The sequence below is a fragment of the Peromyscus leucopus genome, chromosome 9, assembly GCF_004664715.2.
Source record: "Peromyscus leucopus breed LL Stock chromosome 9, UCI_PerLeu_2.1, whole genome shotgun sequence".
NCBI classification, from domain to species: domain Eukaryota; kingdom Metazoa; phylum Chordata; class Mammalia; order Rodentia; family Cricetidae; genus Peromyscus; species Peromyscus leucopus.
Genome location: NC_051070.1, coordinates 109,245,240 through 109,262,923, shown reverse-complemented (window position 1 = coordinate 109,262,923; position 17,684 = coordinate 109,245,240). Strand labels below are relative to the sequence as shown.

The 17,684-nt window shown below is 44.8% G+C and overlaps 1 protein-coding gene across 1 annotated transcript; it reads right to left on the bottom strand.

Moving 5' to 3' along the window:
- Positions 1 to 1,513: 1,513 nt before the first annotated feature.
- Positions 1,514 to 17,602, bottom strand: Phf7 (PHD finger protein 7). Its single transcript, XM_028891295.2, has 11 exons — positions 16,926 to 17,602; positions 15,768 to 15,876; positions 15,122 to 15,174; positions 14,264 to 14,355; positions 5,647 to 5,748; positions 5,144 to 5,268; positions 4,532 to 4,691; positions 3,888 to 3,994; positions 3,330 to 3,446; positions 2,391 to 2,512; positions 1,514 to 2,026 (listed from the first exon to the last, which is right to left on the bottom strand). The coding sequence occupies exons 2-11, from the start codon at positions 15,806 to 15,808 to the stop codon at positions 1,992 to 1,994; spliced, it is 954 nt and encodes a 317-aa protein (XP_028747128.1). The 5' UTR covers positions 15,809 to 15,876; positions 16,926 to 17,602; the 3' UTR covers positions 1,514 to 1,991.
- Positions 17,603 to 17,684: the final 82 nt, after the last annotated feature.

Genomic DNA, 17,684 nt, shown 5'->3' with positions numbered 1-17,684 from the left:
CTAGGCTGTAGAAGGCGGCCTCCAGAAAAGAGGCACTGCCGACAGTGATGCACTATCCAGAGTTAGCAAGGTGCACGGCAAGTAAAGGAGGCAGTGATGGCGCTGGCCGCTAATGCAGCTCTCTAGAGGCAGAGACGTGCACATCTCTGTGGGTTCAAGGCCACCCTGTTCTACCCACACAGCAAGTGCTTGGCCAGCCAGGGCTACTACATATCAAGATACTGTCTCAACAGACAAAAGTGCCTCTCCACCCTACCCCAAACCCAAAAGAAAGCAAAAGAAGGCCGTGACTCATCTAGGGAAAGTTAAAACATAATGTATTGTCTGGATCAGTACTAAATCACATTATTATAGTCATGATATCTAAATTATCACGAGAGACTGAAAATGGGAATTTCCTAAGGCACTAAATCCATTCTACCATAAGAAGTCAATGATGTCTAATATTACTAAATCAAGAAACTGCTTAAAAATGGCAGTAGTTGTCTTCAGGAACTAGGACTAGAACTAGAGAAGGGTGAGTTATGAGTGGTTTTCATTATTATCCTTTTAGGACTCAACGGTCTAACGACTTCCATAAGTCTGTAAGTGCTGGAGGGTGGTGGCGCCAGGACCTTGCATATGGCAAGCATGTGTCCTACCGCTGAGCCCCACTCCTAGGCACTGCAGATTTTTAAATGAATGTATTACAGATCTAAAAATACATACCTTAACATATTAAAAAGAACGTATTACTTTCCTGTATGTTTTAATTGTAACAGTGCTGATGCTTTCAAGTGAATCTAGTCCAATCTGAAGGCAATCACCATCTACATCTTGGATCTAAGTCTGCGGGGTTTAGCAATATTTGAAATGAGAACACTGGCCTCCACTGTTCGTGACAATGACTCACTGAAACCTAGGGAATTCAGTATGTGGCAATGCTCTGTGTTTCTCCCACTAACCCAACCCCATGAAATCATTAAAAACATATAAATGTAAGATAGGCGCTATTCAGTTTCTCCCCAGGCCCTCTGCCAGATTCCCATCCTAGCTGCCTTGCCTAATGTGGATGTTGTGCTCTTCAAGTTCAAGTTACAGGACTCAGAAACGCTCCAGTCACCAGGCAGTGGGGCTTTGGGTGCTCACTCTAGCTAGAGAGCTAAGACCACACTGGCTAGAGAGGAAGCCTGCCCCACATAAGTATGGCAATCCTATGAGGTTGAGTCCAGGGCCCTCGGCCTTGCTACAGGGGCTTGATGTCAGACCAAAGTGGACGGCTAAGCTGGCTCACTGTCCAGAACTTATGCACTTATTTGCATAAGGGTGACACTCTATGTCCCTGGAATCCCAGTGACCCTGCAAGCTGATTCCTTCCCAAAGAACACATCTAAGAACACATCTATGCTCTATGTTCAATAGTTTGGTGACTCGCTTTGGGGATCAGAAGGCTGAGTTCTCTTATACCTTCACTCTACCCTCCAGATTCCTTAGTGTACTGGATAGATTCCAGAGAAAAGTCCTAAGGAGCCACCACTGGAGAGACAACTTTATTTGTGGATAACAAATGGCTGAAGCAGGAAGAGGCACATGAGAACCATGTAGAGGGGAAGGATCTTGGTGAGAGAGGAAAAGAAGTGAGGAGAAAGAGCAGAGGAGTCCTTACACTCAGCTGCCGGCATGTAGACTCAGTTCTACTCTCGGCCTCCCCAGACCTCTTCACTTGCTGCTAACCTCACTGCTGGCCCCTTTTGTCTCAAGCTTTCCAAATGCTACCTCTCCAAACACTGTTCCCGGCAGCAGCAGCTCTTCTGAAGCTGTTACTTGGGCTTTCGGCAGCCCTTAGAGATTCTGACGCCTTTGGATCTCCAGGAGCGCCTTCTTCTGCCGCCAGAGGACTCGGGCTTTTCTAATAGGGAAGGGTGCAGCCACTGAGTCCAGGAAGAGTCTGGATTCTCTTCCAGGTTGGTGGCCCTGCAGTGATGCTCCTGGGAATGGAAGGCACTGCTACATCAGGGGATGTCACCCAAGTCTTCAGATATGTAATCTGTGGTGAAAGAAAGGTAGAGAAGGGAGGTAAACCCAGCCCTCAGTTTCTCCAGGTCTTTAAACCCTCATCAGCAGCTTTCAAAGCTACAGTGCCCGGTCAAAGCTCCCTTCTGTGACATGCTTTCCCCATTCCCAGGCATGACAAGTCCCCATCCCCATCCCAGTTCTTTGGTTTCTCAAGACAGGGTTTCTCTGTGTAGTCCTGGCTGTCCTGGAACTCACTCTGTAGACCAGGCTGGCCTTGAACTCAGAGATCTACCTAGGCCGCTTTGCCTCCCGAGTGCTGGGATTAAAGGCCTGCACTGCCACCACCGCCCGGCTCCCATCTCACTTCTTATACCAGACCATTCTTCAAGCCTTACCCATGGTTGAAGCAAGTGAACACTCATTACACTCCCATTTCTTGCTGTTAGGTCTAAGAGAGGAGCAGTCTCGGTGGGTTCCATGGGATCCACATGTAGCACACAGAATGAGGCGCCACCGCCTATGGAAGAGCCATGGAGAGATGTAGGGCCAATCAGGACACCAACTGTCACTTTTGAATGGTACCTACCATCCAGAACTTCCTGGGAATTTTTTTATGTGTACTGGTGTTTTGTTTTGTTTTTTAAAGATTTATTTATTTATTATGTATACAGTGTTCTGCCTGTATGCATCCCTGCAGCCCAGAAGAGGGCACAAGATCTTATTGCAGATGGTTGTGAGCCACAACCATCCATGGTTGCTGGGAATTGAACTCAGGACCTTTGGAAGAGCACCCAGTGCTCTTAACCTCTGAGCCATCTCTCCAGCTTCGTGTATTGGTGTTTTGCCTGCATGCATGTATATGTACCATGTGCATACAATATCTATGGAGGCCAAAGAAGGTGTCAGATTCCCTGGGACTGGAGTTGTAGACAGTTGGGAGCTGCTATGTGGATGTTAAGAATAGGGCATGGGTCTTTTGGAAGGGCAGTTGGTGCTCTTAACCACTAAGCTATCTCTCCAACCGCAAGGGCATTTTAATTTAATTTTACTATACACATTTACTACACCCTGTGGCTCTGGGATGCTGAGTTGATTCTAAGAGGCGACAGGTGGGCACATCGCCCAGCAGGATGAATCTGGAAAGGAACTGACCCTGAATGTCTCTTCAGTGGGTACAAACAGCAGGCCCTGCAGAGGAGACCTGCCCATTCGTGCATGAATAAGTCAGGGGCTGGTCAAAAGTGGGACTTGGCAACTGGGTTCATCCAGAGGGTTGTAGACAGGAGCAGACTTCCTGCTTTCTAAGATGGCGCTGCCCAGGAGCTTCTTCCTACCCTTCATCCTCGAAGCTGTCCCTGCCTTGTTCGTACAGACAGATGGGGGCATCACAGTGTTGATAGCGCTGGTACAGCTCCGAGAAAGCCCCTGGCTCCAGCTCCCAGGCAGCATCTCTGCAGGGAGAAAAGAAGTTGGTTGTTAGGGGATACCCGATCTGCTGGTGAACTTCTGTTTACCAGGAAGAATCCAAGCCACACACAGCAGGAGTTCAAAGGCTGCCTGAGCACTGCCAACAAGACTGGGCAAGCAGTCTGGCTGCGAGAAGAGGACCAATGCACTGGGGTGGAACATGGGGGTTCCTTAGTTCCACCCTGGAGTACAAACTCCCCATCCCCAGACATCTGTTAGGTTTTAAAGCACCTTTTCAGGAAAAGGCCTTCTGCCCACTTCCCCCTCCCTTTTCTTGGTTGATTGAAAAGCACTCTTCTCACTTCATGGTACATCAGCGCCTCAGTTGCTGCCAATCTCTGAACTATCCTCACATTCACCTCCTGTCTAGAAATCCAAACGACCCACTCCCTGGCTCAGCTCCTGCCGCGCAGACTTCGCACTACCTGTCCGGAATGTGAATCCCCATTCTCAGCATCTCCTGGGGAAACTCGTCTCGGTTGTTACACTGGGGGCACTTGAAGAAGTGCTTGGCTGACGTGTGGGCATATTTCTGTAAGAGAGGAAGGCATTTGTGAAAATAGTTGGGCCACCCGCAGGAGAGCTCAGGAAAGGCAGTTTGGGCCTACTCAGATGAGGGCTGCCACCAGGTGTCAGGCCTGGGCCCAGAATGCTTTTGGAGAGCTCCCAGGAGTGCCTGCCTCAGTTGTCATCTCTGGCTGTGGGGCTTGGCAGTGCTGACTCAACAGGGGTCAGGTACTTGGGATACATTCCCTTTTCTTTCATCCTGGTAGTGAGGCTGATTTTGAGCTCTGACTCATTCTTGGAAATACCCATTTGTTTTTGGCAAGCCTGATGATTTTGCCTACTCTAAATCTTACTATGAATGAGGCTCTTGGCCAAGGATAACCTGAGACTGGGTTGACTATTCCCTCACTGACCCGGAAGCAGTTCCTGTTTACAGGCCTGCAGTGTGCAGTTCTGAAGCTTAGACATGCCTGAGCATTCCCAGGTTGCCTTGGTTCCAAGCACCGAGCCACAGCAATCATGGAAGGCTCCCCGCTCCCTCCCCAGAGCAGAGAAAGCCCACCTGGATACACCTTCGGTGGTAGATAGCTTGATTACAACATGGGCTCTGGATATTCTCAACACTTATTCTGGATAAGTCTTCGCAACACAAGACGCAGCTTTCCTCCTCCAGACCCTCCTGCTGGATGTCCTGTGTTGGGCGATGTTTTCCACAAAATGATCTGTGGTGGGTAAACAGACTGGGTTTCTGGCTTGTCACTATGCAGATTCCCAGCTGCCTGACCTAGCAAGGGCAATCAGCTATTTGCTTGGTGCCCAGTGAATAGCTATCCCCTCAGAAAGGCAGGTGAAGAACCGTCACATGACTTCTCATGGCTGCACACACACTAAGCAAAGCTCGAGGACTGTCTCCACAGCTTTCCATTATTGAAAGCCCTATTTAGTTATGAACAGCTGTCTAAGAAGCCCAGCTGTTTGTAATTTAAGGAGGGGACAGGAAGCAAGAAGGAACTCCTGTGAAACTTCCAAGTCAAGACACTGTTTCCCATCATTAAGTGGAGGGACAGATTTGTTGGAGAATGCACACAGACTCGTGAGAACTGGGTCCTGATTTCAGGGGTGTCTAAACAGTAGGTTACAGAAGGGCAACCCAGCCCTCTCCTTCCACACTCACTTGTACTCTCCAAAAAACTGTGAAAGGCAACCCCTTTCCTGGCCACAGGGAAGATGGAAGTTTTTGACACACTGCTCGTTCTGACACTTGATAGCAGCTCCCTTTTGCTTGCACACAAAGCAGATCTGCAAATGAGATAGATTCCAGACAGTGTTTTGTGACCCGAGAAAGACAAACAGAGGTTGTGGTTCTTCTTTCTATGACTGGAAATTCTGGGAAGCAACAGCTATTCCCTTTCCCTCAGTGGTCCAGGGCACCCTAGAATTGAACTTCAAGAAGTGCTGCATTTTCTTATTTTCTCAGGGTGCTGCATCCTCTCTTTGCTGAGGAAACATTCCAGAAGAGATGGGACCAAAGGCAAGGACTTGGCCAGGGGTGTGGCTCAGTGGTAGAGTGTTTGCTTACCATACCCCGGCCCTGGGTCTGTCTCCCTGAGACAGATGCATTCTGAGACATGTATGACAGAGGCCTACCCCAAGGTCCCCCTTTCAGGAAATTCTAACCTTCTTAGAAGCCCGGGCTGCCTCCTTTTTGATGTCTTCAGGCATAAATCCATGGAGACCTTTCTTGGGTTGGCCCTTCTGAGGCAACTTGCTAGATAGGATCTAGGGGAGCAGCAGAACCAGGGTGTCAATAGAAGCTTGTCAGGGAAAGAGCACAGTGGGGTGACGATGCCTAAGAAATGGAGCTTGGTGGGACACATTTGTATATACATAGGACAATCTAGTTAATGAAGTCCGATATAACGGCATGTATTGGCTACTCCAGCACTTTCTAACTATTAACTCTTTGGACAACCCAATAAGGAGAAACATAACTTGTTAGAGGCCACTGAGCTGCAGAAACAGCACCTTTATGCAGTGCTAGTCTGCTCCTCTTTTGCTCCTGCATTATGTGAACACTGGGGACATGTTCTCTAGATGGACTCACTCCATGCTTATAAAAACAGAAGCTATTGTGGCTTTTGTTTCACAGAGGCCACTGAAGTATAAATGTGGCAAGTGACATGACTGGAACCACACGGCAAGGAACTACAAAGCTGGCCTTCACACTTGGGCTGTATTTCCCTTTAGTACAGGATTTTTTAGAATAGTTCTCAGAGTATTATAGGAAGGTAAATGGGATTTAAAAGTCTCCTTTAATGGCCATTCTGCATTAATAAGAAAAGGTTAGGAGTTGCACTTTTACTCTTTTTTTTTTTTTTTTTTTTTTTTTTGGTTTTTCGAGACAGGGTTTCTCTGTGTAGCTTTGGCACCTTTCCTGGAACTCACTCTGTAGACCAGGCTGGCCTCGAACTCACGGAGATCCACCTGGCTCTGCCTCCCAACTGCTGGGATTCAAAGGCATACAGCACCACCGCCTGGCCGAGTTGCACTTTTAAAAACATACTTTAAAGAGATGTTTCTTTAAAAGTGTTCAAAGATGATTCTATGGGTAATTAAGAAAAAAAGCTATGTGGTTCTATTAAATTCATTGGGACATGCTGCTCATCTTAAGACTATTTCAAAAGTATTAGGATATTGGGCTTCTTGCAAGGGTTATAAAATGTGTAATGGAAGCTTAGGTTATATATTTAACTTATTTTTTAAAAGATTTTTTAATGCATATGAATGTTTGTCTTTATGTATGTGTGTGTGTGCAGTCCACAAGGAGATTGGAAGGGGAGGTCAGAGTCACTAGAACTGGAGTTCCAGATGTTTGTGAAATGCCTTGAGGATTCTAGGAACCAAACCCTGGCCCTTTGGAAGAGCAGTGAATACTCTTACACCCAGCCATTTCTCTAGCCCCAATATTTATTTTTGAGACAGTCTGTGTAGACCAGGCTAGTCTTAAACTTGTGATACTCCTGCCTCAGTCTTCCAAGTCTATCATTTAATCCTACTTTAACATAGAGAGATGATCCTATGTTAGATGACTTACTTGGATTATAGCTATAGGTTCCTAATGATGCTTAAAACATTTCACACATTATCACTATCTCAAGGCTTTATCATGAGTGATTTTTGTTTTAGTTATATTTCAAAATATTAGTCATGTTTTTCACAATGAGCATGTGCTATTTCTTTCTTTCTTTCTCTCTCTCTCTCTCTCTCTCTCTCTCTCTCTCTCTCTCTCTCTCTCTCTCTTTCTTTTCTTTTTCAAGACAAGGTTTCTCTGTGTAATAGCCCTGGCTGTCCTGGAACTGGCTTTGTAGACCAGGCTGGCCTTGAACTCACTTAGATCCACCTGCTTCTGCCTCCTAAGTGCAGGGATTAAAGGTGTGCACCACCACCACCCCACCAAGCATGTGTTATTTCTACAAACAACAACAAAAAAATCAATATAGAACAGAAACAATTCAAATATTATTAAAATTTCTTTGAGACAAGGTTTCTCTGTGTAGCCCTGGCTGTCCTGGAATTTGCTTTGTAGACCAGGCTGGTCTCAAACTCGTGAAGATCCACCTGCCTCTGCCTCCCAAGTGCTGGGACTAAAGATATGTGCCACCATGCCAACTTTTTTTTTTTAAATGATTTATTTTTTATTTCATGTGCATTGGTGTTTTGCCTGCATGTGTCTGTCAGGTCCTCTGGAACTGGAGTTATGAGCTGCCACGTGGGTGTTGGGAATCGAACCCAGGTCCTCTGGAAGAGCAGTTAGTGCTCCTAAATGCTGAACCATCTCTCTAGCTCATCCTTTTCAATTTTTTGATATCTACTTATTTTTTTTGAGATAGTCTTATATAACCCAGGCTGACTCTGAACTCAAAATCATCTGCCTCTGCCTCCAAAGTGCTGAGATTATAAGTGTGCACCGTCATGCCCAGTTCTAAATACTCTTTAATAGGAGTTTAATATTTTGGGAACATCCATACTATGAGACAGACACCAGTCAGCTACTTAAAAACTAGGTTTATATGTTGTATATGAAGAGATCTCCAAAATACATGAGATGGAAAGAAAACCCTACAAAACATTGTATATGTTTAATTTTTTAAAAAAGATTTATTTATTTATTTATTATGTATACAGTATTCTGCCTGCATATGTCCCTGCAGGCCAGAAGAGGGCACCAGGTCTCATTACAGATGGCTGTGAGCCACCATGTGGTTGCTGGGAATTGAACTTAGGACTTCTGGAAGAGCAGTCGGTGCTTTTAACCACTGAGCCATCTCTCCAGTCCGTTTATGTTAAAATGTATATGCTTCTTTTTTTTTTTTTTTTTTTTTTTTAAAGATTTATTTATTTTGTATACAATGTTCTGTTTGCTTGTATCCCTGCAGGTCAGAAGAGGGCACCAGATCTCATTACAGATGGTTGTGAGCCACCATGTGGTTGCTGGGAACTGAACTCAAGACCTCTGGAAGAGCAGCCAGTGCTCCTAACCTCTGAGCCATCTCTCCAGCCCCAAAATGTATATGCTTCTTAATGCACCAGAATTAACCAAGCCCTAAAACCTAGCAGGACTTACAAGAAAGGAAAATTACAAATTAATTTTTCTCATGATAGATATGAAAAAGGGAAAAGATTAGTAAGTTGAGTCCAACCCTATATTCAATGAATAATATAGGGCCAAGAATGAAAAGGGAAAAGATTAGTAAGTTGAGTCCAACCCTATATTCAATGAATAATATAGGCCCAAGAAGGGCCTGTACCAAGAATGCAAGATTAGTTTGATGTTAGATAATCCAGTTGGTATAACAAACCATAAAAAGAGAAAAATCAAGGTCACATCAGTAGATGCCAAAAACATTTACAAAACTCAATACACATTTATGATACTCTCAGCAAACTAGGAATAAGAGAATTTCAATCTGACAAAACATTATTTGTGAAAGTTTAAAGCTAATGTATTTATAGTGAAGAAAAGCTAGATGCTGTCCCCTAATGCTGTGAGAAAGGCATTGATGATTATTTACACTACTTCTATAGAACATTAGGTTGAAGGCCCTAGCCAGTTAACAAGGCAAGAAGAAATAAAAGGCAAAAACTGGGGGCTGGAGATGCAGCTCAGCTGGTAGAGTACTTGCCTAGCAGGTATGGGGTCCTGGGTTCAATCTTTGGCACAACATTAGAAACTGTGCAGGGGGCTGGGCAATGGTGGCATGTGCCTTTAATTCCAGCACTCGGGAGGCAGAGGCAGGCGGATCTCTGAGTTCGAGTTCCAGGACAGGTTCCAAAGCTACACAGAGAAACACTGTCTCAAAAAATAAAAAACCAAAAATACTGGGCAGGGGAGCTGGAGATGGTTCAGCAGTTAAAAATACGTGCTGCTCTTGCAGAAGCCAAAGGCGCAGTCCCAAGAATCCACATGGCTCACAGCCCCCCACCGTTTTTTTGTTTTTGTTTTTGTTTTGTTGTTTTTCGAGACAGGGTTTCTCTGTGTAGCTTTGCGCCTTTCATGGAACTCACTCTGTAGCCCAGGCTGGCCTTGAACTCACAGAGATCCACCTGTCTCTCCCTCCCGAGTGCTGAGATTAAAGGTGTGCGCCACCACCGCCCGTTGGCTCACAACCTTTTATAGCTCCAGTTCTAGGGGCTCCAACCCACTCTTCTGACTTCCTCAGGCACCAGGCATGCTCACGTAGGCACAACACTCACACATATAAAGTGATTTTTTCAAACAAACAAACTGGGCTTGTGGCAGATGCCTGTAATCTCAACACTTGGGAGAGTTCAACGTCAGGCCTGGAGAGATGGCCTCGCCAGCAGAGCTGTGCTGCGCCAGCACGGGAACCTGATGCTGGGGATGGTGATGTGTGCTTGTACCGCTAGCACTGAGGAGGCAGACAGGAGGGTCCCTGGAGCTGGGTGGTCAGGTATCCTTGCCAGATTGGTGAGCTCCAGGATCCTGTCTGAGCAAAGATGGAAATAGAGGACAGCTGATGTCAACCTCATCTCCACATGCACACATGTATGCACACAACTGAACACACAAGCACGCATACATGAATCTGTACATACGCACACTCCCTCCCCCAATACACACACGAAGAAAGGAAGTTCAAGGTCATACTCAAGCTACAGGATGAGTTTAAGGCCAGCCTGGGCTATATGAGACCCTATCTTTAAAGGACATTTGGAAAAGAAGCAGAACTGTCTTCAGTTACACACGATACTGACTATATACACAACTAGAGAATCCCAAACAAATAAATTTTAAATTGGTATGTGAATTTAACAAAATTATAGAATACAAAATCCATATACAAAATAATTGCATTTCTGTAATTCAGCAACAAAATATTTAGAAAAACATTTAACAAAAGATTCACAATACCACCTTTCACTAGGACTGCAGAACACTATGGAAAAAAATGAAAAGAAAGGTGTTATGGAAATTAGATTAAGATGTGCTACATTCATTTATGCTGTGGAACATTTGTTTAATGATGCAAAGATGTGCTGCATTCTTTTAGGTTGTATTTGTTTAACTCTGTGAAGCTGTGCTACTATGCCTGTTTAAAACACCTGATGGTCTAACAAAGAGCTGAATGGCCAATAGTGAGGCAGGAGAAAGGACAGGTGGGGCTGCCAGGCAGAGAGAATAGACAGGAGGAGAAATCTAGGCTCAGGAGTGAAGAGCAAGAAGCAAGAAAAGAAGGAGAGGATGCTAGGGGCCAGCCACCCATCTATACAGCCACCCATCTATACAGCCACCCATGGAGCAAGAGTAAAGAAAGATATGTGGAATAAGACAGGTTAGAAAGCCCAGAGGCAAAATGCAGGTAAAGAGAAACAGGATAATTTAAGTTAGAAAAGCTGGCTAGAAACAAGCCAAGTTAAGGCCAGGCATTCATAAGTAAGAATAAGTCTCTGTGCATTTAATTTGGGAGCTGGGTGGTGGGCCCCCAAAGAGTAAAAAGAGAAAAAAGAAAAAAGAAAAAAGAAAAAGAAAAAACCAAACCCAAACTACAGAAAGGAATTGAGCCTCTGGTGGTGAGGCATGCCTTTAATTACAGTACACAGGAGACAGAGGCAGGGGGATCTCTGAGTTTGAGCCTAGCCTGGTCTATAGAGAGTTCCAGGACAGTCAGGGTTACACAGAGAAACACTGTCTTGAAAGTCTTGAAAAAACAAAAACAACAAAAGAGAAAGGAATTGATACCCAAAAGACTGTATAATTGGCCATATTTAGTTTTATGACACTATAAAACCACAAGAGTTAAGACAGTGGAGTGCTAGTGTATGAATAGACACATAGAGACTAATGGTATAAATAGATTATCCAGACCCACAAATACATATATGGCCAATTGATTTTGATAAAGGCATGTTATTTAAGTACTACTTAGGACACACAAAAAGTGCTAGCCATAAAAGAAAAACTGATACATCAAAATTTTAAAAAAATTTCAAAAGATATTATTAGAAATTATACATATATGAAAAGAATTTGTATCCAGAACATATAAATAATTCTTACAATCCAGACAATAGAATCCAGTTTCTTTTCTTCTTCCACTTCCTTATTTTTTTTAAAAAAATAATTTATTTAATTTTATTTTATGTGCATTGGTTTGAAGGTGTCAGGTCTCCTGGAACTGGAGTTACAGACAGTTGTGAGTAGCCATATGGGAGCTGGGAATTGAACTTGGGTCCTCTGGGATAGCAGCCAGTGTTCTTAACCACTGAGCCATCTCTCCAGCCCCCTTCTTCTTTTGAGATAGGGTTTTTCTGTGTAGATTTGGCTGTCTTGGAACTCAACCTGTCTGTAGACCAGGTTGCCCTCAGACTCACAGAGATCCATCTGCCTCTGCCACCCAAGTGCTGGGATTAAATGTGTGTGCCACCACCACGCCTGGCTTATAATCCAGTTTCTTTTAATTGGACAAAAATATTCAAACAGATTCAAAAGAAAATATGTGAATAAGCACATGAAAAGCTCAACATCTTTATTCCTCAAAGAAGCACAAATTGAGAGCACAGTAAAATGCCAGTAGTATCCAGTAGGAAGGCTGAGACGAAAAAGACTGACAATAACAAGTTCTGGTAACAAAACCGTTGGCTGCAACTCTCCTAAGCTGCCAATGGGTGAGTAAAATGGTATATCAACTTTGGAAAGATGACTTGGAAACTTCACACATGTATACTTACATGTAATCAGTAATCCCACTACTAGGCATCTGCCCAAGAGAAAGAACACATGTCACAAAAAACTTGCACATGAATGTTCTTAGCAGCTTTATTCACAAAAGTTCACCAAAACCAAAACAAATCAAATTTCCACCAACTGTTGAAAAGATAACTTTAACATGTTCAAGCATTGTTGGGGAAAAAATCATTTCAGCACCAGATATAAGCCAGGCTTAATGAAACCTCTGAGTCTGAGGAGGGAAAAGCTTAGAGGAGTCAGGAGAGAGGAGCTGATAAATCTAGTAAGACTCCCTTCATGGTTAGTTCAGGATCTGGCAGGCAAACTAAAGACAGGGAGAGACCAACCAAGCAGAAAGGGAGACATCCTTAGAGGCGTGGCATAAAGAATTTATAGGGGCAATAGAGGAGGAGAGGGGAGGGACTCAGGAGAAAAAGACCTAAGACTTAGCAATCTCGCCAGATCGAGGATTCCAATAGCATGGGATGGAGATACAGAGAGGGAAGGGGTAAGTGCCACAGGACCGACAGAGTCTCAGACTGAAGGCACTCAGGGATCGAGACTTGTCAGAGAGATGCCCAGGATCAGTGGACAGGCTCCTTGTCCACATTGATGGGGAGCACTGGAGGGTGTAGGGAGGCTTGCCTGACTTTTGTATTGAGCTCCAGTGAGCCAGAGACAGAGCAGGCAGCCTGGAGAGGACACTTACCTGAAAGATAAGTGAATAAAGTAGGTGGAGGAGAGAAAAATGCTGGAGAGGTTTGTAGTCAAATTTGGTAGGTGGCAGGAGTCAGAAGAAGCAAATGGTTTGTACCCAGGAGGGCCAAATCAACAGTTTGGTTACAAGAGGTAGAGCCCCTTTAGGATGGGGCCCAGTGTTTCTTCCCTTGTGTCTGCACTAGATGTAAGGAAGGGTGCAGTGAAACAACCGAGGAAGACCACTTGATGGGTGCAAAGGAATGTTTATTGGAAACATGAACCTGCCGCATGGCTATCTCTTGTGTGATAGACAGAGACTAGTCAGTAATAGGAGTTGTGTTTTGGAGAGAAGAAGGTGAGTTAGTTGAAGAGCCTGCGAACTAGCATGGGGCTTTGATCTGTTGGAGGCTTGCTCCAGGTTATAGGGAACTAGATGCCCTTTCCGCTGGTAGGTGGTTGTGGGGGCGAGCAGATAAGGGAAGAAATGGCTTTTTTTGACAAGCAGAAACCCACTTTACAAGGTTTCTGAGGAATGCTGATTTTAAGTAACAATCCTTCTGTTTACCTGGTCACAGTCCAGCCTGAACTGGGCCCAGACTGTCACTTTTGGGGTTGGGACCTAACAGAAAGAATATAAACTGTACAGTTTAATTTATATCAAGTAAAATAATAGGCAAAAATAATCCTTCTAGTGACTAACTCTGGTGGTACTGACTAGAAGAGGGCATGAGGTGAATTTTCTGAGGTGACTAAAAAGTTATTTTGATGTGGATGGTGATTACATGCGGATATACAATTTATCAAAAGTGAAGGGCTAGAGATATGGCTCAGCAGATGAGAGCACAGGATGCTCTTGGGCAAGACCAGGGTTTGGGTCCTAGTTATCCACATGTAGCTCACAGCTGCCTGTAACTCCACTCCTAGGGGGTCTAACGCTCTCTTCTGGCCTCTGAAGGCACTGCACATACATGATGCACAGACACATATACAGGTAAAATACATAAAAATAAATAAATCTTTAAAAACCTCATCCGACTGTACACTTAAGATTGGTTCATTTTATAGTATTCTGGTTATATTAATTAAAAAAAGTATACTGGGGAAAATTAATTGGAAGACAATCTAAATGAACATTTGTTTCTCGGAGGCAGGGAGGAAGAAGGAATATGATTTAAGGAAGAGGCTTTTATACTGTCAGGATTAGGTCATTTGTTATTTAAAATATAGATTTTAGAAGATTAAAAACTGTAAGGAAAAACAAACAGCTGTAAATTTGAGGCTAGATGCAGAAATGCCTGTTTAGCAAAAGCTGTAAGACACGTAGGGCAGTGAGGGCCTTATACTCACAAGACAGAAATAGTGCACACAAAGACTGTTTTTCTGAAGAAAGTCTCCTAGTTTTTCAGGATCACCAGGTTCTTGAAGGCACAGCAGGCAAACTGGAAGAGTGAACATTAAGAATCAAGGCTTGGCTCAAGGTGATCACTAAGAATAGAAAAGTGGAGCTAAGCATCTAAGAACAGCAAAGAGTCGAGGCTCCTTTACTTACAAAGGTCTTTTAGCGAGATAAACTCTCCACACATGAGACTTCCTAAGTTGGAAGTGCATTTCCTACATGTAGCCTAGGGAACACCATAGCTTAGCAGCACAGTACACCGCAAATAGCTGGCTGTTTCCTATTATGCTTGTGTGACTTACTGGGAGCTGTGCCTTGCTGCCAATGCCCAGCACTGCAAGAGCATATGGTACTAGCTATCATTAGCTTGGGAATAGATCGAAACCCTAAATATGAAGTGTGGTTTCTATTGATGCACGGCACTTTTGCATCACCTTAATGTAAAAACGAAACAAGTTAAAACATTGTAGTCAGGAAGCATCTTTATCAGGAACAGGGTAATTCTGGTAAGAATAAAAGTTAACTCTTGTTGGGTATCAGGCCTTGATATAATTTTGGTCACATTGACAGAGGAGGCTGCGACTAACACTTTTTACTGTTTTGTTCTCATCTGGCTTTAATGAAATTCTTTCTTGAACATCAGCTATGAAACTTTAAAACTACAGACACTGAAGTCTTTAGGATCTTAACCTAAGAGAATTGGGAAAGAAGTGGGGTTGGCAGTGAAAGCAGCAGGTTGGCTGCCCACTGGCGTGGCCTTCTCCGCTAAGGGCGGGAAGGAGCAACTCAATCCACCTCATCTCTCTTACCAGGACCTGAAGATAGCTTCCTCTGGGTTACCTTCTTAGTCCTGGCAGTTTTTCTATATAAGAGAAAAAAATGTAAGGACACCACTGACAAGCCTTCTGAATTTCCCTTAAAATGCCACCAATAATCTGATTAAAGACCAAATTCTCTAAAGGCTTTTCTTGTTTCATTTTTGAAGTATAAAATATACTAAATGATTGAGGAGAGTGCCATCTCAGTGCCTGTGCTGCCTGTGCTGAAGGAATTCAAGAGTAACCCTTCTTTTATTTTCTTCTGCCAATTACCCAGAGTCCACTGAAATGACACTGACGTTGACTGGTTCCCAGTGCTAGGCACTACACTTGCTCCTTTATCATGAATCAGGTCAACAACTTTGCAGAACGTTCTACAAAGGCAATACTATAATAATGCATATTTTTGAGTAAATTGAGGCATAAATGATTTGTCTCTGGCCTTGCAGTCATCAAGCAGTACAGGTGTGATAGAGATTTATCTAATCAAGTCCCACACTTGTCACTGTGCCACTGGGGACATGTCGCACAGGTGTTGGCTTTCATACTGTCTAGCCCTAGCCAAAGGGAGCAGAAAATGCAACATGTGTCAATGGCCACTGTATCTTCCCCAACTCTTTCAGGTCACCTACTCTACCTCAATCTTGGACGCTCCTTCTTTTCTCTTATTGTCTTCATTTGCTTCCTTCTTTCCTTCCTATCTAGAATTCTTTCGTACTATTATGAAGACAACACAGCTTTTCCAGCTATAAATATAAACAAGGTAGATTAGCAATTAATTTTACATTTGGTTATCAAGGTCTACAAGATCAAAGCAGCAGTGCACTTTTCAACTCATTCACTAAAAGGGGTATATCTAATGGTCATGCCAGTACTGGCCAATAACAACCAAACTGTGCCAAGAACTGTTCTAGGCACTTACCACACACTGAGACGCAATTATCACCCTTATTTTCAAGTTGAGGAGACTGAGGCACAGGTCAGAACCAGTGATCCAAGGTGAGACTTGAAGCCCCAGAGGCTAACATCAACTCTCATGCTGGAATGTCATCACCCAGCAGTGTAAGATGTCGGAACCATTGACTGGCCTAGTTAAACGGTTCTTTGCTAAGTGCACTGGACAACACTCAAGAAAAATGGACCTTCTGTACCCAAGTGTGGGTGCCTTTTCTATCCAGTTAGATAAGGCAGCTCTTTCCTAGCGAAAGGAATCTGAGAGAGTTGGCAGCTTAAAAGCCACTACTCCATCTAGTTGAGGGAGAAATAACAATGGCGATCGCCCCCTTAGCTCTTCTCCTTTTTACAGCCTCAGACGGCCATTGAGGCTTGGCCTGTCCCATCCTCGTCTAGATGTTACCAATGTAAGCAGATTACAAAGTCTCCAGAAGTGAACAGGGATGAGGGAAGTGGGCGAGTCACCCTACAAAGGGCTATGTCTAGTAAGGGGAGGAAGGGCAACATTTCTTAAAGAGAGTCCAGTGACATACTGAGGTCACTCCAGCGACATGCACTTCAGTACCAGGAGCCTCAGATCAAGGCTGGGGATTATGAATATCTTCACCAACGTCTAACTATTCTACATAAATACTAGCTGCTACAAGCCATGGCAACTTCAGGCTACATTTCCCCAAAACAGGAGATGCAGTTAACAGAGTTGACATCTGTTTTCTTACTAAACAAACGTGGATAGACGGGAGATGTTGTGGCTCTAACCTCGCTATTTCCCTATGGGATCTACTTTAACCACTTCCTAGTTGTTGGCGCTAAACCCAACCGTGTTAGAACAGAGATAAACCTTGAGACTTCAGTCCTTTGCATCGCTGGACCACGACGTTACTTGAGTAGGAGTCTGTGCACACTGGTAGTTACAAGATGGGACAGTCTTCAAAACAGTCGAGGACGGACGTGGCAAAAGCAAGTTGCTCAGTCCTTGACTTCCTAACTAGGCGGATGCTTGCTCAAAACGTTTACAAGTTGTTTCACTGTATAAAAGTGTTGAGTAAATGCTTGCTGAGAAAATTAAAAATATAGTAACGTGTTCGGCTCCGCCGCTGCCAGAATAAACGATTTATTTGGAAAATACGTGTCGGTGTGGCCACAAGCGTCCCCCGAAGGTAACAGCCAGAAGAGGGGCTCAAGCAGCTTTCCGCGCATGCCAGACCAGGCTCGGGTCATGCCCGCCGGGCAGCTGGTGCGGGGCCAGGCTGGAGCTTGCTTCCACCTCTCGCTCCTCACGGAAGTCACCGCTCCCAGCCCGGGCTGCCCACCCAGCTGTGGCCGAGGGCGCCGCTGTCCGGGGAGCTTTATTCGTTGACCCCAGCCGTGGTAGCTACTTCACGGACGGCCGCCCCGCGCGGTGACTGCGCCGTCGAAGGAGGCGAGCGCGCTAACGGGGGCTGGGTCATGCGGACTCGACGGGCCCCGGAGACCTCAGCGTTGCCGGGCGGTCGTTAAAACGGGGACCGCTAACGGCCGCGCGCCCGCCCCGGCCTCCCTCCCCGCGCGCGCCCGCCCCGGCCTCCCTCCCCGCGCGCGCCCGCCCCGGCCTCCCTCC